This window comes from Melospiza georgiana, chromosome 9 (genome assembly GCF_028018845.1).
Source record: "Melospiza georgiana isolate bMelGeo1 chromosome 9, bMelGeo1.pri, whole genome shotgun sequence".
In the NCBI taxonomy this organism is placed as follows: domain Eukaryota; kingdom Metazoa; phylum Chordata; class Aves; order Passeriformes; family Passerellidae; genus Melospiza; species Melospiza georgiana.
The window spans coordinates 11,187,967-11,214,934 of NC_080438.1; the positions used below are offsets into that span (position 1 = coordinate 11,187,967).

Below are 26,968 nucleotides of genomic sequence, written 5' to 3' on the forward strand. Positions count from 1 at the left end.
TTTCAGAATCTTTGGATTATTATGAAGAGCTTCCTTCCTCATGGAAAAAGAGCTACAGTATCTAAAGTAGACACCTAATAATGCAATTCAGCTGAGTTGTCTTTTAGTATATTAATAATATATATCAAGTCTGCTTCCAGTCTCTGAGGTTTTGTGATATTTATAGCACTTCATCTAAGTGGACTGTATTGATGTAATTTAAATATTTATTGTATATGTATTGATATAACACTAATTAAAAGTTTTTTTCTGGTAAGTTAAATGCTTTTTTTTGGCTATGTTTTTGCTCTTCTGATACTAATCAGTTTTGATATCAAAAAGCCTTATAATACTAAAATAAATATAAATGTAATAGAATTTAAAAAAACCCAAAAAAAACATAAGCCAACAAAACCAGAAGCCCCCCACTCTAACATTTAAAATAAGATATCTTGGGCAAAAGTATTTCTTGACTCAGATCTTGTTCTTTGCAGGTCCTTTGCAGTTCCTTCAAAAATCAGTGTGCAAAGTCATGGACTATTCAAGACTCATTTTTAGCAAACAGGGACTTTGTAAATGAAACAGCTCCAAAACATGCCAAACAAGGTCATTTGTAAAGAAATTATAGTTGTGGTAGAGCTAGTTTCCAAATAATAATCATTTTCCTGTTGATATAAACGAGGCAAATCTGTGGATTTGTGTTTGTGGTCACTGTCTCCGGTGTCCCTGTCGGAGGTTCACTGCACCTAAGGAGTGTCTGTATCTTCCAAAGAGCAATGGCTTTCTCAGGAGTGTGCCTAATGGTTTACCTGTCAACATGGGTGAAATACCTGAGGCTCTCACCTCCCCACTATTGTCAGCCAGTCTTACTGAAGGCAAAGCATTTATACCTTCTGCACAGCTCTGTGCTACTTACTCCAGTTTTAGGGAGACCAGTGCAAACCTGAATAAGGAATTTCACTGCTGTGTCTCATCATGGATATACAGTTGGATCAATGATACACAGCTGGTACTTCCAGCTTCTGCTCTGCATAAAATTCAAAGCAGGATCTATTTGCACATGTTCGTTGTCAAACCAGCAAGCTATTATCTGCCTTTTTTCTGTGGCCTCCTCTTTCTTCCTACACAACTCTGAACAGTGTGGCACACCATATAAATTATACCTATTCAGGATGCATTTATGAAGGCCAAGTCTGCCACAAGTAGCTTTTTTTTTCTTGTTCAGGAAGAACAAATGCATCTTGTGGAGGGACAGAATGTAAGAAAATAAAGATAATGCAGAAAGCAGTCTCATACCTGAGGAGTTGCAGCTGCATTAATCACCAAAGATTAGGAACAGGCCTGCCCTTAACAGGCCACAGCTGTGTGCAATAAGAAGATGAATGCTACTAAAGACTTGGTTGTGCTGTGAAGAGAGTGGGAGTTTGTTGGCCATTCTGTGAAGGAGTCAGTGCTGTAAGGAGCTGCGTATGAGAAATCACTGAGAAGGTATGGAAGTTTTGCAGTAAGATGTCAACAGCATCTCTTCCTCAATTACCTTGGATTTTGGACTATTGGCACTGACTCTTCACATGTTTTAATGATGGAGTGTTGATGTCACTTTTTGAGTGGTTCTAATTCATGTATGGTATTAATAATACACATACAGCACTTAGTATGGTACATAAGAAAATAGGTGGAACATTTAGACCTCAGACAGTGACAATGCTGGATATTATTAGGAACCTACTGGTAGGCAATGAGAGCTCAGGGTAGCACTGTTTTTCACTCCTGTGGATGTAATCTATCTAGGTATTGTATTCAGTAATGAGTTCAGATATTACTTGCGTATGTTACTTCATTAGATGAGGATGTAAGGATGATGGTATGAAGAGAAAAATGGAATCACAGGCTGTACTACTTAGCAGTATTACATTGCTGGGATGCAGTGACCTTCAACAGTATTCACTTTCCTTATTCCAGATAGGGGTGAAGTATATTCAGGTTCTGCCTATTTCAATGTTTTCCAGTATTTACCAGAAACTGTGGAGAACCCCCCTGGTGTGCTTGCCATGCAGAGAAGCTGGAGGAATGGGGTGACAAGGATTTTATGAAATACAGTGAGGACAAACATGAAGTATTGCATGTAGGAAGGAATGGTCCCTTGCAACCACAGGGAGCAGCTGTGCTGAGAGTACATGGGGATTTTGGTAGAGAGCAATCTGAGCATGGGCCAGCAGCATCCTGGGCTGTATTAACAGGAGAAAATAAGGCTTTCAGGCAACTTAAAAGGAGGCTTCTATCTTGCTGATACTTACAGAGAGTGTACAAAGGAAGTAGGATCAGGATTCTTGTAGCGGGGTATGGTAGGATGATAAAAGACAGCAGACAGAAGGGGAAATGAGAACAGCTCAGTGTTTAGAAGGGAAGATCTTCCTCCATGTTGAGGACAGTCAGGCTCTAGGCGTGGCTGCCTGGAGAGATTGTCCAGCTTCCATCCTTGGAGGTCTTTAAGACTGAAATACAGACCTGAATAACCTGGTCGGAGTTCATGGATGAGCCCACTTTGAGCAGGAGGTCCCTTCCCATGCCACTTACTCTGCAACACAAGGAACTTATAACACAATCCAGAAGTCTATATATGCAAGTCCTAGTAGCAGTAGCTCTTTTTCAAGCACTAGTTCATGGTCAGACACTGTAGCACATTAGCTTTATTAATTACTCTGTGAGCAAGGTTACAGAGTTTCTGCTGTAATGCTGAAATGCATTTTCCATGGCTGTGTGTTGGCTGAATATGCACCAGAAAAGCAAGGCTCAATTCAGTGGCAGCTGAAATTCCTTTTCACTGCAACTCTCTGGTGGAAAGAGAGACTCTTTGGTGACATTTTCTATCCATTTGCTCTTAGACCACCTGTGCACTTTTCCATTAACTCCACTAATTTATTTATGAAGCCATTATGAAGAAAAAAACTCTAGACGTTTCTTCTTCTGGTGTTTATTCTGTTAGGCCAAATAGCCTAGCTCTTTCAGACTGCACTTAGGCTGGGATGCTCTTCATACCCTTTCAGCTGAGCTCTCCACGGCTAAACTAGGATGAGCCTAAGTATCCAAACTAGGTGTTTTGCAGTGTTTGTGGGATTTCTCTGACTGAGCTGGAAGCGTTGGGCTGCTAGAAGCGCGTAAGCGCGGGCGGGAGCGCTGTGAGGAGCCCGAGGGGCTGCGGGCCGCCCCCGCTCCCTCAGCGCACGTTTCGCGCCCGGCGGCGGGGCTGAGGGCGGGCGGGCGGCACGGGCGGAGCGAGCCCCGCCGCTCCCGCCCTCTCTCCGCCCCTCGCCGCCGGGCGGGCTTGGGCCGGCCCTTGGTGCGCTCCCCTCCCCTGGCAGCTGCGAGCGCTGGCAGCATCGCGGGCGGTGTCTCGTCCGCGCCCAGCCGGCGGGAGTCGAGGGACGCTGTCCGTCTGTCCGCGCTGCCCGGCCCCGACATGTTCCAGCTCCTGCGAGGCTTCCTGCTGCCGGCGGCCGCCTGCGACGGGAACAGGGATGGCGAGTCCCGCTACGCCAACCTCTTCCGAAAGCTGGACCTCAACGAAGACGGGAGGGTGGACATTGCTGAGCTGCAGACGGGCCTCCGGGCCATGGGCATCCCTCTGGGGAAGGAGGCGGAGGAGGTAAGCGCGGGCCCGCGGCCGCTGCCGAGCCCTGGGCAGGGAGGGAGGGAGGAGAGGCGGCCCCGCCGCCCCGCCCGCAGCTCCGGCTCTGCCCGGGGACGGGGCGCGGCCCGGCCGGGGCTGCAGCGCGCCCGGGAGCCGCGTCCGGCGGCGGGGGCCGCTCCTTGGTGGAGGCGGCCTCGGGCCTGGTGTTTTCCTTCCACGGGCCGCAGTTCCAGCGCCAGGGGCCGTGTTCTACAGGCACGCCCCGGGCTGTAGGCGAAGGGTCCCGAGCGCGTACAGCTGTCGGCGGCTCCTCTGCCAAGTGGGTTTACTCATCATGTGTGGACTTTTGACATCCTTTGACTTCTTGTTGAGTGATATTCTGTAGCACATTCCTTTTCCGGCGCGATAAAGGATGGTAATTTACAGCTTTTGTCCGCCACTCCACCCATGCATAATCTCGATCGGAGTAAGTTAGGGTTTGCTTTGGGCAGCAGGTAGTGGACACCTGCATAGCTGTAGGCTGCAATTTCAGAACTAGGTTTTGAAGCTAGTTCTGTGTCTAGAACTTCTATGTCTAGACACATAGACATGGAAGTTATTCTTCTTGACGTGGACTGTTGTCAGATATCGAGGTCCTTTATTAGAAAATGCACGCTTTTAACAGCGGCCATCAAACCATGAAACTGACAGTGCTGAAATTCTTGGTGGTGTGGCTTCTGCAGTGATCGGTTGGACTATAACATTCCTTTGGCCCTTGTATCAATGTTGTGACCTCAGAAGTCGGTGAAACTTAAGTCATCAAGCATTCCTGTGTGATGCTGACTTACACTAGCAGGCTTGACCTGTTACCTGGAAAAGAAAGTTCTCTTTCCTAGTTATTTTCAGTAATCCCCAGGGATCAGCACATAAAATCATTTAATACACAATTCTGTGGGCGCAAGTGTTTGTGTGGTAAGGCAAGTCTGTGCTGACAAGACACACATGGGTTTATTTAGGATGAGCAGGTACACGTGAGAAGTGTGGGGGAAGCTACTATTGTAACAATTCTGCTTGTTTCAGTTTAAAGAATGTTTCCATGGCGTTCCACTGCTGTGCCTGCACTAGCTGTTGCATACTTTCTGAAGGAGGTGCAGGAAAAGGAACTTAAATTTCAACTCCATTGTTATAAGGTGTATTGGGTCAATAATTCAGTGACCTTATGTGGATTGTGTGACAGTTTTTCCCTGTGGTCTGGTTATTTCGTTTCTGTTTTGCCTCCTTCTGTTATATTTAATTCTCTGTCTCCTATACTTAAAAGTATCCAACAGGCCTCTTGAGTTGAATGGTGTTTATTCAAGAGTATAAATGAAAGCACACTTTGACTTCAGTGTTGCTGCTGGTCAAAATCACCTTTACAATAGGCACCTTTTGTGTTCTTAGGTTTTTGTCATTAAAGGAGGGACAGGTTGGCCTTTTTGGTTATCCATGAGAGTTGTCAGTGTTCAGAGCATGCTAACTATGAACTCCAGTCACACATTTATACACACATTGTTGTAAACCTGTTGTACCAGTTTGACTGTAACAATTTGGGGGTTTTACTTATATTGAACAACAGGGAAACAGGTGGCCAGCTAATTTTCTGGTGTTTAACAAAGGTGGTCTTCCACATAATTCACTGAAAGCCCTGATGTGCTGCTGAATATTTGAGCAATTTAGAATTGAAGTTCCAAGTTCTTTCTCAAAATCAGTGATCTTCATTTATAGTGCACATCTGAGTAGGTGTCAGATTATTCTCAGCTGCTTCAGGATAAACCGAAAGGGATACCCATGAAACAGATAGGCATAACCTAGACATACCTGGATGTAACTGAGAGCAGGAACTGCTGCCTTAGTTGCTAAAGACACACCGAGTAAACAATATAAGCCATGAGTCATCCTTTCATTTGGGAGGGGTGGAAGAAGTGTTGGAGTGCAGGGAAACTTCTGTGTGCTCGGTGTTTTACACCAGGGTGGGCACAGTTGGAAGCAGACACTAGAGCAGTGCTGTGTACCTGTTAATAACTGGACTTCTTGTAAAAGGAGAGCCTCAGTGAGTCTTGCCTTCTGTGTCTTTCCTGCCTTTTTGTGGCTAATCTGCTTCCTGTACTTTCTTGCAGCTCAATGCTGCCTTCTCCCACTTCAAGCTCTAAAGTGATGTTCAATTCATTTTTCTTAGTGCTTGGTAAAAAGGTATTTTATTAATGAAGTGAGATGTTGAATGATCACATTTGGAGAGGCAGAAGCAGTCTTATAATTACTAACAACTAATGAGTAAGGAATTGAGACATAAAAATATCATATGATAGGGCACAGTGTTTTCTACTGAGCTGCTCAGCCCTGCCAGCACAGTGGCACCATGGCGTGGACAGAGCTGGGGGTATCCTAGAGCAGTGTCAGTTTTGGTGCATCAGAGACTCAAGCCTCATTTTGTTGATGTTGGTCTGTGTTAGGTTTTCAAAAATCTCTTGCAAGGCTGGCTTCCAACACATAGGATGAAATGCATATACTTGGGAGTGTTGGCCATTGTCCTTCTGAGCTGCACAGCTGCTTTCTGGCTAACCTGTGGAAAAGGGACTGTATTTCACTGTAAAGTCAGTTGGTTGATCCAAAATTGTACCACCTTCACAGTATAGTGTTTGTGCTACTAGTACCGTTTTGCAATTTTGTCTTCAAGTGCAGTTCCTCTCTCAAAAGAATATGCATGTTTTTAAAAGAAACAAAGCTACTATCATTTGAGTAATAGACTACAGGTCTCCTTGCACCTTCTATCAGCTTTGGACCTGTGTGGTAAGCTTTGGAGGTGGCTTGCATCTCCCTCTAAAGAAGAATCTTTTTTTTTCCTCCATAGCTCAACCTGACAGAACCTCCTGACTGTGTTCTGCTTGACCTGCCTTTTGGCACTATCTGACAGACAAAAGTAAATGATGACAGACAAAAGTAAATGACTGGGAAATCTGCAATGTGTGCTGCTTGGAGGCTGCCAGGGTGACTCCTAATTTTATATTGTAGGATATCACCTGCCAGGAATGGGTTACTTTGCAAAAGATTCCTGATATGATGCGTCATTATCTATGAAGGAGGAATTCGGGGTGGTAACTATCAAATGTTGCTCTCCAAGCAATATGAACAGCTATTGTACAGTGACTTTGATAAGCAGGGACACAAAGTAGATGCTGGGATCAGATCACAAATGATCTCATGCTGTGTCTTCAGAATGCTGTGAGTCTTGTGGGCGGGAGCACCATAAATGGTGTGAGTGGTTGGATGAAGTACTATTTTTGTTCATCCTTTCCTTCTGCTGCAGTCAGTCCTTACAGTAAATCCATAGGAGGTGAACCCCATATTTCAAGCTTCAGTTTGGGAAAGGAACAGCCACGTATTCAAATTCAGATGCTATTTATACATTGAGTTCTGGACTAGGAAGATGTTACTGAAATGAATAACTACATTCTGGAACCAGCCTAATGGTCTTATTTGGACTAACTGTCTTAACATTTTGATATAAGCCTTTGGCCACATTAAAGCTCTTTTGGATGCAGCAACAGTGTCAAGGGACTCCTGTGTGGTGGAGAGAGGGCTCAATGAGACTGAATTCACAACAATCAGACTATTGGAATGCACACCTGTAACAGCAGCCATCTAAATGGTCAATTTAGAGTCACTGACTGGTTCTGAAAATTTGAGTCCAATCACGTCTAAAAGTACTTGGAACACCTGAAGTATGTTTCTGCATGTAAACCACAGGAAATTCAGAATTCTGCCAGGTGAGGCAGGCCCTGTGCTGTGTTCCACTGCTGTGTCTCAGCATGGGGATGGCTGAGAATGGCCCAGGTGTGTATTGTTTCCTTCTGTGCTTTTCTCTGGCCTCTAAAACCTGCAGCTAGATAGTGCTTCAGCGCTTGAGCTTTCCCTAGCAGTTCTTAGTCCAGAAAGCACACACCTGTTTAGTGACTGAGCTAAATGTGTCCTTAAATATTTCTCCACTGCTTTATTAAGATTTTTGCACTTATTTTAGTTTTGGTAACTTCTCTTATGTGGTAAAATTAGAAGGGTAGAAGACCAAAGTAACTGAAGCCTCCTTAAGCATGTTGTAGCTTGGCTAAAACAGAAGAAACAGTGATTATTTTGGCAACTTGAAGGAAGATACATGAGTATTTTGTATCACACTGTATCTACTCTAAGAATTTATCATACCTGATATGCAGACCCACAGTCTTAAAAGCTTCAGTACCTCCCTGTTTCTGTGTCATTCTTTATATGAATTGAAGCTCTCTCTCACCTGAAGACTTTGCCCAAAACCTGGTATTACAGATTTAGAGTAGTCTGGCGTCTTCAACTTTTTACCAAGACAGATGTCATGTCATGTGATTATAGAAAATTGGAGCCATTTAGTTCCTTTAAACTTCCCTTTTCTGGTCATAATAGATGTGATGATTATGATGGTTATGGGGACTTGTGAAATACCACAAATATCTTCAGTAATGTGTTCAGTTAGTAAATTGGAAATTGAATGTATTCAATTTACTTTGCTTCCATTGTAAACAAACATGTCAATCATTATTTCATTTCTATGTATACAGCTTCAGAAGCTTTTAACTGATACGTGCTTTAGTCTCCAAATCTCCATATGAAAGAGCAAGATAAATCTTAAATTTGTTTTCATAACACTTCAAACATCCAAGGAGATAAAATGAATTTAAAATGAATTATTTTTTAATACTAACTTGATAGGTTTTTTCTTCAACAGTGACAGGGTACAGTGAGTGATTAATTCTTCCTCCTGTTGCTGCAAAGTGCAAGAATGCCAAGAATTCCCAAATATGGGAAGCCTCACCTCTGAGACCTCTCTTAACCACTGTGTTGAAATGCTTTGCTAAGTCCCTGAGACAGCAGTGTGTTCCAGGTGAACAAACAAGGGAAACTCTTAAGTCTTTTGAAATTACTATGGCTAGGATGCCTCAGTAACAGAGTTGCCCTATTTAATGGGAAAGCTTAGTCTACCAAGTATGCTCAAAGTCAAAAATACTAGTGTAACTTGCAAAGAATGCTGAAAGAAAGTTCAAGGAATAGTTTGCATCTTCCATGTATGCTGTTTCAGATTCTTGAAATTTAATTCATAGCTATGAGTTGAGAGAGTTTATCCAGGTCCTGAAGGAGCAGCCTCTGCGAGGCATTTTGGGAGCGCATACTCACGCTTGCATCTTGTCCTTTTTTGTCCCGTTTTCTAGAGATTCTGTTAGCTGAAATGGACCGGGGGGAAGATCTCTGCCAGTGCTGTCCTGCTGCAGGGAAGAGCAGTGCTTAGGACAGGGAACAGGAAGGGGAAGCTCTACAGCTGATAGCAACATCTGCTGCTGTCAAGGGTGCAAGTCTGCTGTGCTGGAGTGGGGGGCTCCTGATGTCTGTCTGTAGCAGGTTTAAAGGGACTGCTTGGATACTGTTTACATGTTGGTAGTGTCCTTTGGGAGGCAAGAGAGTAAAAATGAATGCTGAATTTGGAGAAGTTGGGAGCCTTTAGAGGCAGTGCAAATTCTGGTTTTACCCAGTGTTGTGCTGGATTTCTGGAGGTGAAGTGTCAGTCTAGTTCGTGTGTTATGGGGCTCGCTGGGCTGTAATGCTGTGTGAACACATCCTCAGGCCCTGTCCCTTTATGCTGGATTTATCTCCCAGCTGATGTGGTTTGACAAGGCTGATTTTAATATAATCTTTGCTAGCGATTTTGGGTTATCATAATCTGCATAAATTTGTGTAGTCTTAGCAGATATAAATAGGAAAAAGACTGTTGTCCACTATGTGTCCAGTAAAGGGAGAAGTGCTGTGTATATTTCAGCTGGGACTGAATTTGGCATCCAGTAATATTACAGATGAATGACTTAAAACTGTAGATTGCAGAGCTATGTGAATGGCTAAAAAAATACTTAAGAGGAAAATAATTGAAGAAGGGGAAAAAACAGTATTGTGATTGGTTTTATATCTAGTAACTCTGATTTTAAAAGCATATGTGAAATTTGCTTTAAAAGGAAATGTGAAGTGTGAATGTCTAAAGACATGAGGATGTTCTCACTGTGGTGCTGGAGTTCTTTGTGTGCAGTATTTGTATCTGTGCCCTTTGGAACTCTGCTTGCAGATTGCAGAACACGTAATTGCTGCTTGCACCAGTGATGTATCTTGAAGTGCTGTTTTATGCTTGTGTCTTGTAGATAGCATGATAGGAAGCAAGTAACTTCTTGATGAATCACTTCCTATTTAATATTCTTTACATTATATTAATTAGCTGAAAGAACAAGCTAATTAATAGATTGGTAATCCTTTGTACTCAGCAGCCCCACCTTTCATGCACAGTTCAGTTTTGTAAACAGAATGTAAAGGCTCATGCACAATACACAAATAATGATACTAAATAAAGTAAAAATCAGACTGTGAATTTAAGAGAAGTCTACATAAAAACATCAAGATTATTAGTGTATTGCATTCGTTGCCTTTATGTTGTAACCATGAATGTGTTGAAGTTCAAAACTTTGGCATAGAGCAATCTAATAATTCATCAGGACACTTACAGAGAAAGGTAGGGAGTTTTTGATGTGTATATAAAGCCTGTCTGTAATTCTTTTTTTTAACAGACCTGCTGACTGACTTACATTTCCACACCAAATACAGAGGTCTTCTGATGGAGTAGGAATTCAACACTGCAACATGATTTATATAATAGAGAATTTAAAAAAAAAAAATAACTTCAGTGTTTCAGTCTGCTTGTGGCCTCTTGTGTTGGTGTTGCCTCGTTGTGCAGGACTTGGAAAGTAGCTGTACTAACAAAATATGCAACAGAAAAAGAAGAAAAATAGTAGAATTATGAAGAAAAGAGGAGGAAAGACAAAGGTGACAGTGTCATGAGCAAATAGGTCAGCACAGGAGCATTTTAGTCTGTTTGTGTGAAGGCCTGTAGCATTAAAAAGAAAGATCACAGAATCAAAGCATTGTTTGGATTGGTAGTGACTCTTAAAAGGTCTTGTAGCCCAATTCCCCTGCAATACAGGAAGGTTGTTATATCAGGTTGCTCAGGACCCCACCCAGCCTCACCTCAAATGTTCCCAGGGGTGGAGCCTCTGCCAGGCTCTGGGCAACCTGTGCCAGTGTTTTACCACCCTCATCATAAAAAACTTCTTCCTTATATGTAATCTGAATCAACACTCATTGCATTTCAAACCATTGCTCCCTGTCCTATAGCTACAGGCCCTGCTAAAATGTTTGTGTCTTTTATAAAAGCCCCTTCAAGTACCAACAGGCTGCAGTAAGGTCTCCCTGGAGCCTTCTCATCCTCAGTCTGAAAAACTCCAGCCTTTCCTCATAGGCACCTCACAGGAGAGGTGCTGCTGCTCTCTGATCACCTTTGGGGCCTCCTCAGGCCCTGCTGCACCAGGGCTGTGTCTTTGCTGTGCTGGGGACCCCAGAGTTGGATACAGGGCTCCAGGTGGACTCTCATGAGGGCAGAGTAGAGGGATGCGAGCTCCCTTGAGCTGCTGGTCTTGCTTCTTTTTCTGCAGCCCAGGATATGCTTGGCTTTCTGGGCTGCAAGCATACATTGCTATAGCTCATGTCATCATCTAAACTGTCTTCTGTATCTGTCAGTAATTAACAGTTCTTTATGTGGTCACCATTTCATTTTACCCAGTGAATTATCCTTACTGCTTGGGATTACAGTTTTTAGGCAATGAGAAAAAAAATGGTGTGCCTTGAAAAACAAACATTTGGATCTAGGCCTTTGTAAAGGTGAGCTGATCCCACAGTAAGGCAGTAACAAATGGCAGGTTTTCTGTGGCAGGCATGCCAAACATTGTTTCCCATGACTTGCAGGCGAGTGTTGGCACCTTGGTTCCCGCTCTATTGTAAGCATGCCTATTTTAAAATGCATCCAGTTCTCCTCCATCTGAGAAGCTGGTGACCCAGGCACTGGGAGAGTGACAAGTGGCTTTAATTATACAAAATCTAGTGGTATGTTAAATGCAGAAGAGCAGAGTTGGATTCAGTGTTGAACTGAAGTGGGGAGTGATGGACTGATGCAGTAATTTGCTTGTGGAGGCTGTGGAATCTCCTTCCTTGAAGATGTCCAACACTCATCTGGATGTAGTCCCACACAAGCTGATGGAATTAGATCTAATTAGACATGCTTTCAGCTGGGGTTGAGTTCAATGCACTCCAGAGGTTCCTTCCAGCTTGAATTACTATTTGATGCTGTGAAGGGGCAGTCTGTACCAAGGACTTAGTGTGCCAGGCTCCCCACGGAATCCAGAGGTGTCTTTGTGCTGGCTGTGCCCGTGGAGCATGGAATCCCCCAGGAGGAGGTTTCTGCCTGCCAAGTAGAAGACAAGCTTCTTTCGATGTTCCCTTTAGTTCCACAAACTTGCAAATTACTGATTTTAATCTGAAACTTTAACACCCACGTAATTAGTTCACCTTACAGACAGCAAGAGGCTTTTGTTTGCGTGAGCTTTTAGATTTGAACTGAGAGAAAAACACATGTGCCATATGTTTTTGTTCCCTGTCATTTCTGTTCTGCTTCACTGAGAGTGGCTGAGAATGACTTGAAGTCTGGAAAATAACTGTCAAAACAAAAGTAGGAAATGTAGAGTGTGTTTGTGCTTACCATTTTCTCAGTGTTGCAATATGGAATCCACTTCTTTGGCAGGTGAACTGAAAGGTGTCCCCCTTCACATACAGAAATTACCAGATCTCTAAACTAACTAGCAGTTCCTGTTTTCTTGGGCTCACATTATCCTCAGCAGAGGAGGTTTTATTATAATTATAATTAACTTCAAGTTTTGTCCTCACAGATATGTGAGACAGAAAACCACTTTCCTTGTTCTGCATTTTGGTTTGTGTAGTTCAGGAAGCAACAGGGAACAGTAACAATTGGAGTGGAGCTGAACTCACACACAGTGATTCCAAGTGTCACATAAGTCACCTCTTCTCAGGAGGGTGTGGGAGCCCAGCAGGACGCTCGGACCCTGCAGCATGAGGTGCCATGAGTGGAGTAAAAGATGCCTTGGGATTGAGTGTCTTTGAGAGGGGACTCTTCAGACTAGAGTAGTTTTTAATGGTGGGGTTTGGTTGGTTTTTTGTTTGGATTTTTTTTTTTAATTATTAATCTATTAGCCTTTCTTAATTTCTTGTTAGAAGGTTGTGGTCAGGACTGTATCCATAAATATCTGTAAACGTAAACTTTTTTTTTTGTGATGGGAAATTCTGAACAGCTCTAACTGTATTGACAGAGGCATGGAACTGAATTGATGACTATATCTATCTGTATTGACAGGTTATTAATAGAAATTACAATCAAGCTGGACTTATGACTGTAATAAGAACACTGTTTTTCAAAAGTGATACCAAATCACAGCTATCTGAATATGTAGTATCTTGATTTGATTTTTATTGTGCACAACTTGCTGTATTATGGAAGGTAAATAAGTTGCTCATTTCACTGGCATACCACATCAATTTGCTCCATTTTGTTGAGAAATCCTTGATCGTTTTATAAATTTTGATTTTTTGAGATGAAGCTTTGAAGTACATTACTTTTTGTGGAATGATAGGGAAGATGAAGGAGGCAACATAAATGTATATAGATGCTTTCAGTCTTTTTCAGACTCCTGCAACAAGTACACCACTTTTCTGCTTCCTTGGTGTTTAGTTTCTGTAGCCTAGAACTTGTTGGACTTTGGTCTTTTGAGTACCTCTACTAATTAAAGAGGAATAAACAGAATTAAAACCAGATTTTGCAGATTAGAGCAGCCATTCAAATATTGTTGAGGGTTACTTTATTCAGAAACTACAGTTGCACAAGGCAGTCTGCTGAATAGAAGATATGGGGAAGAATTTTTGGTGCTTGAAATTTGGAAGAATTTCAGCTGCAGAAAAGAAGGGCACCGGTGAGTTTTTCAAGAAGCAAGAGCACACACAGCTGACTGTGCTGGATTTTTGCAATTCCCTTCACTGTGCACAAAAGCCCAGTGCTCTGCTGCTCCATTCTTGGCCTTGTGTGATCTGCACAGGACTGAAGCTGAGTGAGAATATTCAGCTTTGCCTCTTTTCAGTGTCTGTGCTGCAGTGCTGTGAAGCTGCAGTTAGTGAGGAGATGGTGCTGTCACCTTGGTCTCCTGTCTGCTGCTCAGTGCTCCCCCCAGGATTCTGCGCATCGAGGGAGCCCTCAGGGACCAGTGTCCAAAGGAGGGGATAAGACATAATTTCCCCTTAACTCTTGTGTTCTGGAGCAGGGCTCTGGGCTGGTTTCCTGCACATCCTGCCCAAGGAGAGGGCAGTGCTGTGGCAGCACGAGGAGCGATGGCAGCGGCCGTGGCCCTGCTGTGGCCTTGGCTCTCCGTGCCCAGAGCTGCCCTTGCTGGGGTGTAAAGCCCAGCTCCTAAACCCTGCAGAGCTTCCCTGGCTTTGCCTTGAGCACAAGCCGCAGCAATCACAGGCTGCTGCTTGCAGAGCTGCTGTAATTGCCCTTCTCTAACAAGTGAAGTTTTCACACCTGGAGATGGTGAAGTTTCCTGGCCCTTTGTTGGTGGGGAGGTGTCTGCCAGGGCTGTGTTTGAGACTTGTTTCCTGCAGTCCTGGCAATTGCATACCATGCATTCAATGCATAGTTAATTTTACATGAAGTGTTTCTATCTGCAGGACAGTTCCTAGGAAGAACATGCAAGAAAGGAAGATAAGTGTGTTTGTGTTTGTTTAAAATTGTAGTCAGGGCTTCAGTTGGAAGCAGAAAGCCGTGTTCTCTCAAACACTGAGGGCTGCACGTGCCAGTGGGGCAAGATCTTTGTGAGTTTTTGGTCAGCACTTGAAGAGTTAATTGCTGTTTGTACTTGTTATCTTTATAATTCATAATTAATAGATCACTTTATTAAGATGATAGTCAAGGTTCTGCTTGTTTTACTAACATGTACAGGAAGCTCCCAGGCTAGTACTTGTTCTCTCTCAGGTTTTTCTCATGTCCCCCACCTCTTCCTCCACAAATTATTTGATACCTGTAGGTATAACTTGCCAGTGCTGGTAAGAAACCTTAAAATTTCTGCACAGAAAAGTTAGGTAAAACAATAAATCATACTTTCTTAAAATTGTATTTGCTGCTAAGTGTTTTCTCTCCCTATGCAAATAGGGAGAGTGTTAAATTCTGAAAATGAAATGATGCTTTGTGACCTGCTGTAATTTGGACAAATAAAATACTAATTTTTGTCTCAATAGAAAATTTTTAAAGCTGGGGATACTAACCAGGATGGACAGCTGGATTTTGAAGAATTTATGCAGTACCTTAAAGAACATGAGAAAAAGATGAAACTGGCATTCAAGAGCCTGGACAAAAACAATGATGGTATACCTTGCTTTGTTTTATTTGTTCAAACATTGTCTGAAGAAACTGCATTAAAAGTAGTGTAACTTATATTTGTCTGACTGGAAAAAAAAGCTGTGAATATGGAATCCTTCTTTTCCTTAACATGATCATAATTAGAGTTTGCTATAGATTAAAAAAAAAAAAAAGTCTTTATTCTTTCTGTTTTCTCCACGTACACTGAACTGGGGCTCCTTGTTCCCCAGATGGAGAAACTGTGAGGAAATTTCTGACTATTTCTAGCTATTAAAGATAAACCTGTTTTTAACTAACTGTATATTTGCATCCTATTTGCTTCGTCCTTGTAGCAGACAATCAAAATATGTCATCTGTGCTAAGTTGATTTTTAAATCATCTTTGCAATTATTCAGCTGTTGCAATGAACTCCAAAGTGCTAAGATCCACATTATTAAGATCCACATTTAAATATGTATCATCTTTATTTTAATGTTTCAGGAAAAATTGAAGCCTCAGAAGTTGTCCAGTCCCTCAAGATATTGGGTATAAACATTTCAGAAAAACAGGCAGAAAAGATCCTGCAAAGGTCAGGAATTATTATTTTTTGAGGCAGTTTAATCTTCCTTGTATTGTTAATTTCTATATTTTTCTGTTTCAGAGAGGGGGATAAATGGGATTATGACTTTGAAATATGTTGCTACTTACTATTGGAGCATCTGGTTCTGGGAGGAGAATGTGGCTTTGTTTCTCTGTAAAGGTTGTTGATAGAAAGAAGCACTGTATTATGTTTTTAAATGGAATAGGGCTGATGCACTTGGATAAGAGAAGAATAGTTTTGAAAGGCCATGGCAGATTCAGCCTTGAAGTCGCTATATGGAATTTACAGTCAGTTTGGAATTTACAGTTGTTATTGATGTGATAAGCCAAGTTAAAAAAAGAGGGGGGAGGAGGAAGAAAAAAAACCAGAACAAAACCCCACCATTACTATTTCCTTATATAGTTTTGTACAATTTCTTTTCAGTATTGATGCCGATGGGACAATGACAGTAGACTGGAATGAGTGGAGAGATCATTTTATGTTTAATCCAGCTACAGACATTGAAGAAATAATTCGATACTGGAAACATTCCACTGTAAGTTCAACTTCCCTTTTAACCTAGTGCAGCTCTTAAGTTCAACTCTGATGTGTTAATTTGTGATATTGACTGTAACGGCTTCACACTTGTGTTTCAAGCATATCTGTATTGTTTGGTTTTCCTTTTCACTTCATGCTCTCTCATTTACAAGCAGGATTGTGTCAGATGAGTTCCTTCTGAAAGAACATAATCATCTAAACTTTGCAAATAATTATCAGTAATTCTTAGGACAGAATCTTTCCTCTTTTGGAGATATTTCACAGAAAAAATAATAACCACAATAATAGATATTTTTCTTTGCACATTACAGTACGATTTCATTTGTTGAAACAGCTTATATAGACGTTTTTACTGTTTCTTATGTTGAAATTAGTATTTTCATTATATACTATCATTATAATTATCATAAAATCACTGGTGTCTTGACTGGTGATTTTCTGGGCACATCGTGCTCTTTTGTGCCAAAGGATTTAATTAAGCATACAGAATATGCAGCAATAGGTTATCCACTGTGCAGAGAATTTTTTAAAATTTTTATTGCATGGAGCTGTTAACACCTCAGTGACTGATTTTTAAGAACAAAAATAAAGGAAGTAAACCAATAGTAATCCTGTTTGCTAAATATCTTTCCTGTAGATTATTGGAGGAAATAAAGTAAGGTTGGATGCCTTTGAATATAGTGAGACCATTTATGTATCCAGGGATTAGTCAGCATTTCCATTATAAAAAACATTTTATGAGATCTGAGAGCTTGGAGTGTTTGACACTGTACAACCTCAGCTGAGGAATGCATGCCAAAAGGCAGTTAGCTCCCTGTTTGCTGAAGAGAGCCCTTGAAGCACTGCTATGAGATCAAATTGTCCTGGTCCCAGCTTGCTTAGTGGAAAAAACCTCTGCTTTCATAAAATGCTCCTTACTAATATTACAAATAAGATCTGTATTTTTGTTTTTTATTATGGAATGTCATTAGTTGCCCCCAAGAAACAACTGAGGGAGTCTCCTGTGATCCTGGTGTTGCAGTCAGCTGATGACCCAGTTATCACAGCAGGCAAAATCCAGCACCACAGCTGGTCTTTGAGATAAGAGCAGATGTGAAACCTCCCAGCCTGGCTGGCATTTACAGACAGCTCTTACAATTCCGTTTTTATTGTATAATTGCTATCAGACCCTTCCAAGCAGATATAGCTGCATTGGCATAGAATTACTATGGTAGCTGTGGCCTGTTGTAAACACCCTCAAATTTATCTTTTTTCTTCATTAGTTGTGTTTAGATCTCAGTACACACAAGGTTTAAACCCTGGTAGATATGCATAATATCTCTTAGAACGCTGAATTTATGTTTTGAGAGTTTTGATTGATCTTTTGATGTTTCTGTAGTTGAGCAACTTACTTTGAAACCTCAAATGCAGGAAAGATGAAAGGATTTTCCAATTAATCTCTTGTGTGTTCAATATCCAGAATAGGTGGTGCTTATCCTTTTTGTTCAGTGGCTATATTTACAGTCTGCATTCTGCAGTTTTTGTCCCAAATGACCAGGACAGTATTCTATCGACTGACAGAGAGAGAATGCAGCATAAATTAGGGATATAATGTCTACAATTAAAATCAATGGTAGCTCAAAGGTTTATCAGTTAATACACTTTCTGGTCAGTACTTATCAGTTATTAATAAATTTTTGTTCTTTTTAAAAATTTAATTTATGTGTAATAGCAGATTTGCATTATCTACAGTATACTTTTTCTCATGTATGATGATCATAGGTTACACTTAAGAGCAAAAGTGACATGTGAGATTTCATAGTATTGTCTTAGTTTTATCATTAAAACCTATATTAATGTTGTTCTTTGATCAAATCCAATGGCAATACAAACGTGCCCCCCTTAGTGAAATGTCAAACTCTTACAGCTGAAAAAAGTAATTATATGTGTCTTTGAGTATAACTGATGATAAGAAAATCTATAAGGTATCTGTCAAACTATTCATTTGGTAGGATAAGAACCAGCAGTCACTGCAAATAGAATACTCTGATATATCAGCTGTTAAAACCCTGCTTTAAAATGCTGGGGAGTCTGGGAGAAGGAGACATCCCACATGTGTGAATAAATTACCGTGAGAGAAATCTCCTGTTAGCAACCTTAGGAGATTACCAAAGTAATCCCACAAGACTGTCTGGTGAAAGGTTAGCTGCAACATATAAGCATTTGAGCTTTAGTGCTGACTTTAAAGGACTGCTGATCATGACAGAATGTCTTTGCTTGGGCCATATTCAAGGAGGAAATTTGTAGTAATTTTTAATGATGATGGTGCAGTCTTTGAAATGGTGGGTCTGTGGTGTTATTGCTAAATATGTATGTAGGAGTCACTTAAAGTTGCTTTTCATTGAATAGCAATGCATAGCAAGTTAATTATAGAATGTAAATTAGAGATATTTTTTATTTGTAACTAGCACTTTATTTGCACATTCTTAGGTAGTATATTCATTTGGTGTTAGAACTGTGGATAAAACTGAGGTGATGGAACGAGGTAGTTATTTGCATATCTTTGCTTTGGATTCATAAAGGTATTGGATATAGGAGATAGTTTGACTGTTCCAGATGAGTTCACAGAGGAAGAGAAGAAGAGTGGGCAGTGGTGGAAGCAGCTGTTGGCAGGAGGAGTGGCTGGTGCTGTCTCTCGAACAGGCACAGCACCCTTAGATCGCCTCAAAGTCATGATGCAGGTAGGTGCAATGTTCAACAATGTCTTGGTTTCCAGTGTCACTTCAGTTTCTAGAGATCTGTTGGGAAAAAATGGGGGGCCAAGGGTAGTGTTTAAATTGCGAAGGTCTGGCTGTGTTTTGACTATTTCAGGTTTTTTTGTGTTCATAAAAATGATATTTTATAGATGTGGGGAAAATGTAAGCACAATGTTACAGTACTTGTGCTACTAAAATTAGATTTTTTCAATAGTGCATATGGTTTTGTTAGTTGATATATTTAATCAATTTAATATGGTGAGTTTTATAATTTAATCAGAGCCATATTCTGTACTGTGACTTTGCTTTTGGCTTTTTTTAGGTTCATGGTTCAAAGTCAAACAAAATGAATATAGCCAGCGGTTTTAAGCAAATGTTGAAAGAAGGTGGTGTCCGGTCCCTTTGGAGGGGAAATGGTGTAAATGTTGTGAAAATAGCTCCTGAAACAGCTATTAAGTTCTGGGCTTATGAACAGGTAGGATGATAAATCAATAATGAAAATAAAGCCAAATACAGTCCTAACTCACTCTCATGTTCATTATTGGCATTGTTGTATTGTATGGGACTCGTCGTCTTGTCCCCTTGTCCCAACTTGTCCCCTTGTTGGGGATTTTGTCATAGTAATTTGAGTGACTTTCAGATTTAAAATAGTCTATAGAATGCTTACTGTTAGGCAGATTTTACTGTTGTATTCTAAGCAGTGCAAATGAATTATGTCTGTTACATGTTTTAAGCTGTCCCTGTTTCTGCATGGCCTTGTGTGGAGTACTGCATTAATACCTTGATTATTGCTGCAAAGTGACAGCAGGCAAAAGCCTGGCACACTATGCTAGCTGAACTTACAGGGGGTTCATTTAAAGTCAAATATCACAGTGCTATGTATGATGCCCTCATCCTGGATTTCAGAGTTATATTTACCTCTGAATCAGCTTTAAGCATCATGTTAAGGCCTAATCCTCCTTTGGAAAATGAACTCCCATTCTGGTGTATTTAAATGAGATTTATTTTTGCTCTGTGAGGCATGCTAGTGCCTGAAGTAAGACCAAATGAGCACGCTGCACATCTCTGTACAAGGAGGAGATAAAAACAGCAACAACAAAAAATCAAATAAATCTGGGGATGATGTAAGAATGAACAGCAGATTTTGGTGCCACAGAGGAACTTGGGCACATTATCCTTTACTCATGGAATGACACAGTATGTACAGTGCTCAAAATGCTTCTGTGAAATTGAATCTGTGCTTCTGTGAAATTGTTCATTCTTTGATTGGACAACTGGATCTGCAAGGGAATTTGGTTCCTCTTTGTTTTCTGGAGTTCTTAGTGTAGGTACCCTTGAGCTGGCTGTTTGCAGAATACCTGATGGTGACTGAGGTATTTAATCTAAGACTTCTTTCAGGCTGGAATGTTTTTTATTGTGTTCTGGAGAATCTTTTTGGGTTAGCAAATGTGACTGTAAATGCATGAAAAACTAAGAACAGCTTGAAAAGACATTTTGTACTATGCTCTTGCCTTTTATAATAACTCTTACCACTACTTAAAAAAATGTGTGTTTGTGTTTTAACTATACAGTATAAGAAGATACTCACTAGGGATGATGGAAAGTTAGGCACTGTTGAAAGATTTGTATCTGGTTCTTTAGCTGGAGCAACAGCACAAACTTCTATTTATCCCATGGAGGTAAGAGAATCTGGTTCCATTGGAGCCTGAAAAATGTTTGGTTTGTTTCCTAAGTAAACCCCGTTTTGCTCTTGAAAATAGTGTGAAAATTCCACTCTAGTCTGGTATCCTAATTGTTTTACTTTGGACTTCCTTTCAGACTTTCAGCGCTAGGCATTTTAGATTATACTAAGTTCTAACTGATTCTTGTATATTTTGCTGTATAGTATTTTTTAAAACAATATTTAAATAAAATCTAGTGAAGGAAAAAAGATCATTCAAGAACATTTACAATTCAGTATGTATCCAAGCATTTTGTAAATTGGGCTTAAATCCTTTTCCTGCTATATGTAAGCAAGGAATAGTGTTGTCTGGACAGACCTGAAGTTCTGTTGTGTTATGATGGGAAGCTGTTTCTGGTAATGAGAACAGTGTGGGGGAAGGATGTGAGAGCTACAGCTCAGGCTGGGTGGATTGGCTGCTCTTTCCCCTGTAGGCCATACCTGTAGGTGGTACTGCACACTGCAATTTAACTTGTGTAAATATATTAACTGCTCCAGTGTAACTGTAACACACCATTTCACAGAAACAGCATGTATTTTCTTTACTGCTGGTTCTCCACAAGGTTTATCACTTGTGCAGATCCTTGTTGGAATAGATGTTGGGGCTAGGACTAAACCAGTACCAACATCAAGTTTGGTAGAAATGGCAAATGTAACCTAAATAGCTTTTTCATGGGTGGGGATTTCAGTAGGAATGGAACTGTTTTCATTGCTGAAGTAATAATGATCTCTTTAAAGAGCATCCTTGCTGTTCCAGAGGGTCAGTCCCAGCTGAGCTGAGTACAGAGATGGGTTAAGTTAGGGAAGAACTGAAACATGATGTAGATTGTCTGGATTACACTGCTCAGGGGAGACAAGGGAACTGTTCTACAATATCTTCTGGTCTTCCTCACAAAGATATGGTACTGTCCTAGAAGTGTTTTTAGGATGTTTCGAAATAAGAGAGAAAAGCCAAGTGCCAGGAAATTTCTGAGGGAGATGTAATCTTATGAGGCTTTAAAGTAGACCAAATTGTTGCTCAGGAATCTTCATCTGTGGTTTCTTTTGGATGCTGTTACTAATTTCTTTGTCCTAAGATGCAGTACAGACTTGCTTGCATTATTGATCAGGTGCTGGGTTTCACTAGTGAGACACAATTATTCCTTGTAGTCCTCAACTATCTCTCTAAGTGTCATACTTTTTGAAATATTATTTTCTTAATAGGCTTTAGTGTTCCCAGATCAGAAGTATCCTCTGCTAGCATGTTAGTACTCTCACTTGAGCCTTAGCTAATACTTCTATTGAATATTGCCTGCACTGTTGCCTTCAAGTTGATCAAATAACTGCCTGTTTTAATCAAGAAAATAAAGCTAAAATGCAATTTTAAAAGGCTAAGAATTTGTAAGCTAGTGTATAGTAATGTGTGGTGCTCTGCACTAAGGACAGAACTTGAAGAAGCCTTCTGCTAACAATGCCTTACTGAGATTTGCAGCACCAAAGTACAAAGCACTTCTAGAGAATTCAATAAGCAGAGATATACTGTGTATCTAAAATAGATTAATTAATAATATGTAATAAGACTGCTATTTTTTTTCCTTTTAGGTTTTAAAGACCAGATTGGCTGTGGGTAAAACAGGGCAATATTCTGGGATGTTTGACTGTGCTAAGAAGATTTTAAAAAGAGAAGGTCCAAAGGCCTTCTATAAAGGCTATATTCCTAATATTCTGGGTATAATTCCTTATGCTGGCATTGACCTTGCTGTTTATGAGGTGAGATTAGATCATTGAATGCATGTAGCTGTCATTAATTAATTTACAAAAAGCGTAAATATATTTAGAACGTGTGCATTATTGTACAATTACAGCTGATTCAATTTTTAAAAGACAAATGAGACTTTCCACTGATGTTACTAGACCTCAGTGTTTCTGTTTGCCCCTCTTGAGGAATGCCTGGGCAGATGGGCCCTTCCAAGCAAGAGTACCAAGCAGGAAATGTGCTATGAGAGGATTATACAGACCTTGGCAGTACCACAAGCTTTCATACTTACCTAACCTTGTTAGACTGGAACATACCCATTTTATGGGAAATTCATGCCTTTAAAAGGATATTCATATTATGATAGTTTATACATTTTTTTGCCAGTTGTTAGGTTTATGAGTGGATTATATTAACCTGAATTCCTTCTGTGTCTGTGCATGTTACCAGAATTCTTTCTGGCTGACACAGCTTTTCTGAGGAGCTTGAAACACTGTGTCCTTCCGTTCCAGAGGAACTGGCACCTATTTCACCCACCAGCAATGTTGAAAGTCTTTTATCTACCTTAGATAATATGTGTTGCTTCAAAGTGTCTCAAATAACTCAGACACACAGACAAATTTTTTTTCTAGTCTAGACAAATCTTTTTTTGACACTGCATTAGCTATCACCACAACTGTTACTGTTTGAACAAACATTTTCAAAGCTGTATGGAATTTCTTTTCTACAGTTTGCATCCTTGTTTCTGCATGGGGTGATGTGCACAGATGTGTGAGTTTTCGTTGCACTCTGTGGGGTGCTGTGTTGTTTCCCACCTCCTCTCCCCAAAGTATTGGGGTGCATGGGCCCTTTCCTGCTGCTGGATCTTCTAAGGATTTCTCTTCTAGGTGCTAAGGTGTTCACCTGTGTACTTCAAGCATGTAGTGAAATTGATCCAGTGAATTTGGTGCTTTTCAGGATTGAGCCCTCAGGATTTGTTATGAATAAAGAAGCACTTGGTTACCTTTTTGAATGCAAATCTCTTGTCTTACTGTTTAATTTTGTACCTTGGCAGCTCTTGAAGAGTACATGGCTAGAGCACTATGCATCAAGCTCAGCAAACCCAGGAGTGTTTGTGCTGCTGGGCTGTGGCACCGTGTCCAGCACGTGTGGCCAGTTGGCCAGTTACCCTCTGGCTCTCATCAGAACACGCATGCAGGCTCAAGGTCAGTTCTCCTTCCTGAAAATGCTTCTGTGGGGTCACATGGAAATTGTATCATGTGGGATAGCTCTAGCACAGACATAGGAATAAAAAAAAAACCAACTTGGAAAAACTAAGGACGTATCTGGAAAATTCTTCTTAATGTTGGTCCCTTCTCCCTCTTACCGCCAACACTATTGTTCTTTATACTCAATTTAAAAAGTAACATTTCAAGCACTGGCCCTTTATATATTCTGAGAGCCAATTCCATATAAGACTACCAGACACAGGCCCTGTCATAGTCTGGAAGCACTCTTCTAAACTTTACAATGTTTTCTGAATTTTAGAGACTAAATGATAGAGCTTGAATTGTCCTGAGAGGGCAGACAGCAATGTTTGCTCTGTAGGGCATTTCATTTGGATAATTTCATAGTTGAGATCTTTGTTTGATAGGTTTCTGCAGACTTAAGGATGGGAGCCTAGATTTCCAAAGGAACATAGGTGGATAATGCTTTCCACTGGGATTTAGACACATGGATATCTCCCAAATGTCTGGGATTAAAACATCTCTTTTCAGTGGACCTGAGATAGTAGGCTTGTGATCCAGGTGTTTGAGACTTGCTAAAGATTTTTAATATTACTAGAACTGTTTTATAACACATTATCTTTTTGTTCTAGCCTCAGTGGAAGGAGCTCCACAGTTAAGCATGGTTGGTCTCTTTCAAAGAATTGTTGCTACAGAGGGACTCCGAGGACTTTATAGGGGCATAGCCCCTAATTTTATGAAAGTGCTTCCAGCTGTCAGCATCAGCTATGTTGTATATGAAAAAATGAAACAGAATTTGGGAATAGCATGAAATGAAGGAAAGAGGTGAGATGCTTCTAATGCTGTTGGAAACACCAAAACAATAATGTTTTCTCAAGTAATCTGCTCTCACAATTAGAGACAGATCTTTCTAGAGAGATGCTGCGACTTCCACATTTGTCCTTAGGTGGGAAGAAACTTTCTTAAATTTTGGTTCACCATTTTTAAACAGATACCTATATTGCACTTTAAAATGTCACTGAGTTTAAAAAAAAATCAAGAAACTGTCTTTAAATCAGCAGTATGTTCTTATATTTAGGAAATCATGCATATTTTACTCATTGGGTTTTTTTTAATTTGTCCTTTCTAAATGTGTATTTGTCTTGGATGAAACCAAAGGTAGGAGAAGTTTATACTGCCTTGATACTGAATATATGAAAGTGACTTTATATTTTGTCATGCTGCCTACACTCAAGCAATTCACAGGCAACATTTTGCATGCCTAGAAGTGAGCACTTTTGTTATTTTTGAAGACTGAATATTAAGTTCATAAGAAATAGCATCTTGGATGCACACAATGATGGAATAGCACATTAAAATGTAGCCCATCACCTTTGTCTTCAGGCAAACCTTTTTATTTTTCATTATTTAAAGAGCCTGAGAAACTGCTGTTCTGCAGAATCGGAATACCTCAAATGGATTTACACGGTATTTTTGTAATAAAATCAGCAATTTTGATAACTTGCTTCACTGGACCTGCTTTTCATTGCACTTGTAAATGTCAGCACCATTAACTATGGCATAATTTGGGTTACAGCTGCATGTTTTATAGGATCATAATACACAGGAACAGAAAAAGATTGGATGTTAGATCCATTCCATACAAGTGCAGGTTGCTATTTAAAAACAGGATGGAGGATCCAGTATGAAGCTGGTTGTAATTCCAGTACAGCCAATGGCAGAGCTGTTCATAGCTCTGGGAACAGGGATGCTTGTCATTTTGGACTCTCCATTCTTTCCCTTATTCAGAGGGCTACATCCACTCTGTGCTTTTAGCCAGTAGAGGATTGCATTATTATGTAAAGGATTTTTACAGTTTTGTCATGCGAGATCAGTCTTCTGTGCACATTGGCTGTGGGTGTGAAATTGGGATAATAAAATACTGAAGTGTTTTGTCCAGGTGACCAAGTGGCAATGCTGACCTCAGGTGCCCATCAGCTTGGTGTTAATGTAGCATGCAAAGCAAAGCATGCATGCAGACCTGCTAGTGCTTGAGAAACAGCTCCTCCTCAAAAAACAAAGCAGCCCTTCCTCAATGCAGAACTTTAGTAGGCATTTCCATGTACAAGTCCTTCCAAAGTGACTTCCTTTTCTTTTTTTATTTTTTTTCCTTGGTGTGTGTGGAGGGGCACACAGTTGCCTTCAGGCCTGAACACTGAAATAGATTAACAATTATTACCAGACTCTTTTGTTAGGCTTTTTCTCCTTTCTGTAATGTGTAGTGTCTTAATCTTGGTAAATTCGAGATTATACTTACCTTGACCTTCTAAAAGCAACTGCTCTTGGACCACTTTCTGAAATTGGATTACTGAAGGAAGAACTTTGTTCTGTTAAGGTCATTAAGGGTCTTCTTTTTAATTCTTTCTTTTTTTGGGTGAGCATGAGGGGTGCATGTTTTTTTTGTTTGTTTTGTTGTTTTTTTTTAAGCAGAAAAATAAGCAAGCAAAAATAACTGCCTGAATCTCCCTTGTCTAAATATGCTTTAGGCCATATTTTTCAAACAGCAATCACATGTAAATTTGTGTTCAGTGCTTCCATGGCTGGTGTTTATTCTCCATAAACTGATGCATAGCAATTCCATAAAATCTGTATTATAGAATTTTTTATCACATTTCAGAAAATGGCAGCTCTAGCTGTATTTTGGCCTTCCCTTTAGGGAAATGTTGGACTTTGCACTTTAGAAAAAAGAAGTCATTCTATCCAAATCATTTATATGTATAATGCCTTTCTGATCAGAGTTTTCCTTGGTTTTGCCAATATCTTTGTACCTTTGTGGGATTTGTGAGATCAGTTGCTGGTAATTTTGTTTGACTGTGACCAATGAGCAAATGTATTGTGTGTGTGATGTAAAGATGACTTTAGCATTTCTATCTTCCAGACTTGTTCCATTTTGTTTATAGTGTGCAAGTGCCATTATGAGTATTGAAATCATGGTGACCTTTTCAAATGTTGAAAAGATGAGCTGTTTCAGATTTGATTTTTCATTATGTGCCTTGATGATGATGACTGTGGTCAATTGTGTATTCTTTGTCTCTTAAATGTATGTTTACCTTTCTAGCTCCATAAAACTACCAGTTTCTAATAAATCTTTGTTTCCTTATCTGGCTGGAGTGTGCTGATGTGTTTTTTTTTTTCAAGGTCTGATAGATGACACTTCTTTATTTCATTACGTGCATAATACTCAATGTAAAAAATGGAGGCAATTGATCTAAAAGTAGGTTTCAGACTAGACTATGCTTTGCTATTACACTGACACTTGAAAACAGTTGGAGATAGTCAATTTCCATCCTGTTTACTACTGTCTCATTGCTCAATGGAAGACTACATGTCTAATACTTTTGCTGTTCATTGAACTATTAGCCAATAATTTGCTTCTGTGTATGTTGCATGATAGAACTCTTCATAA

General features: G+C 40.3%; 1 protein-coding gene across 1 annotated transcript; it reads left to right on the forward strand.

Annotated features, from left to right (window-relative positions):
* The first annotated feature begins 3,305 nt into the window (after window positions 1-3,305).
* Window positions 3,306-26,663, forward strand: SLC25A24 (solute carrier family 25 member 24). Its single transcript, XM_058030555.1, has 10 exons — window positions 3,306-3,625; window positions 14,870-14,996; window positions 15,471-15,558; window positions 15,994-16,105; window positions 18,669-18,827; window positions 19,165-19,317; window positions 20,414-20,521; window positions 22,144-22,311; window positions 23,352-23,502; window positions 24,156-26,663. Exons 1-10 carry the CDS (start codon window positions 3,440-3,442, stop codon window positions 24,332-24,334), a joined length of 1,431 nt encoding a protein of 476 aa, XP_057886538.1. The 5' UTR covers window positions 3,306-3,439; the 3' UTR covers window positions 24,335-26,663.
* The last annotated feature ends 305 nt before the right edge of the window (window positions 26,664-26,968 follow it).

Coding starts and splice junctions, on each gene's coding strand:
- SLC25A24 (XM_058030555.1), top strand. CDS start 3,440: ATGTTCCAGCTCCTGCGAGGCTTCCTGCTGCCGGCGGCCGCCTGCGAC. Junction 15,559..15,993: donor GCAGAAAAGATCCTGCAAAG/GTCAGGAATTAT, acceptor ATTTCTTTTCAG/TATTGATGCCGATGGGACAA. Junction 19,318..20,413: donor AGTTCTGGGCTTATGAACAG/GTAGGATGATAA, acceptor TTAACTATACAG/TATAAGAAGATACTCACTAG.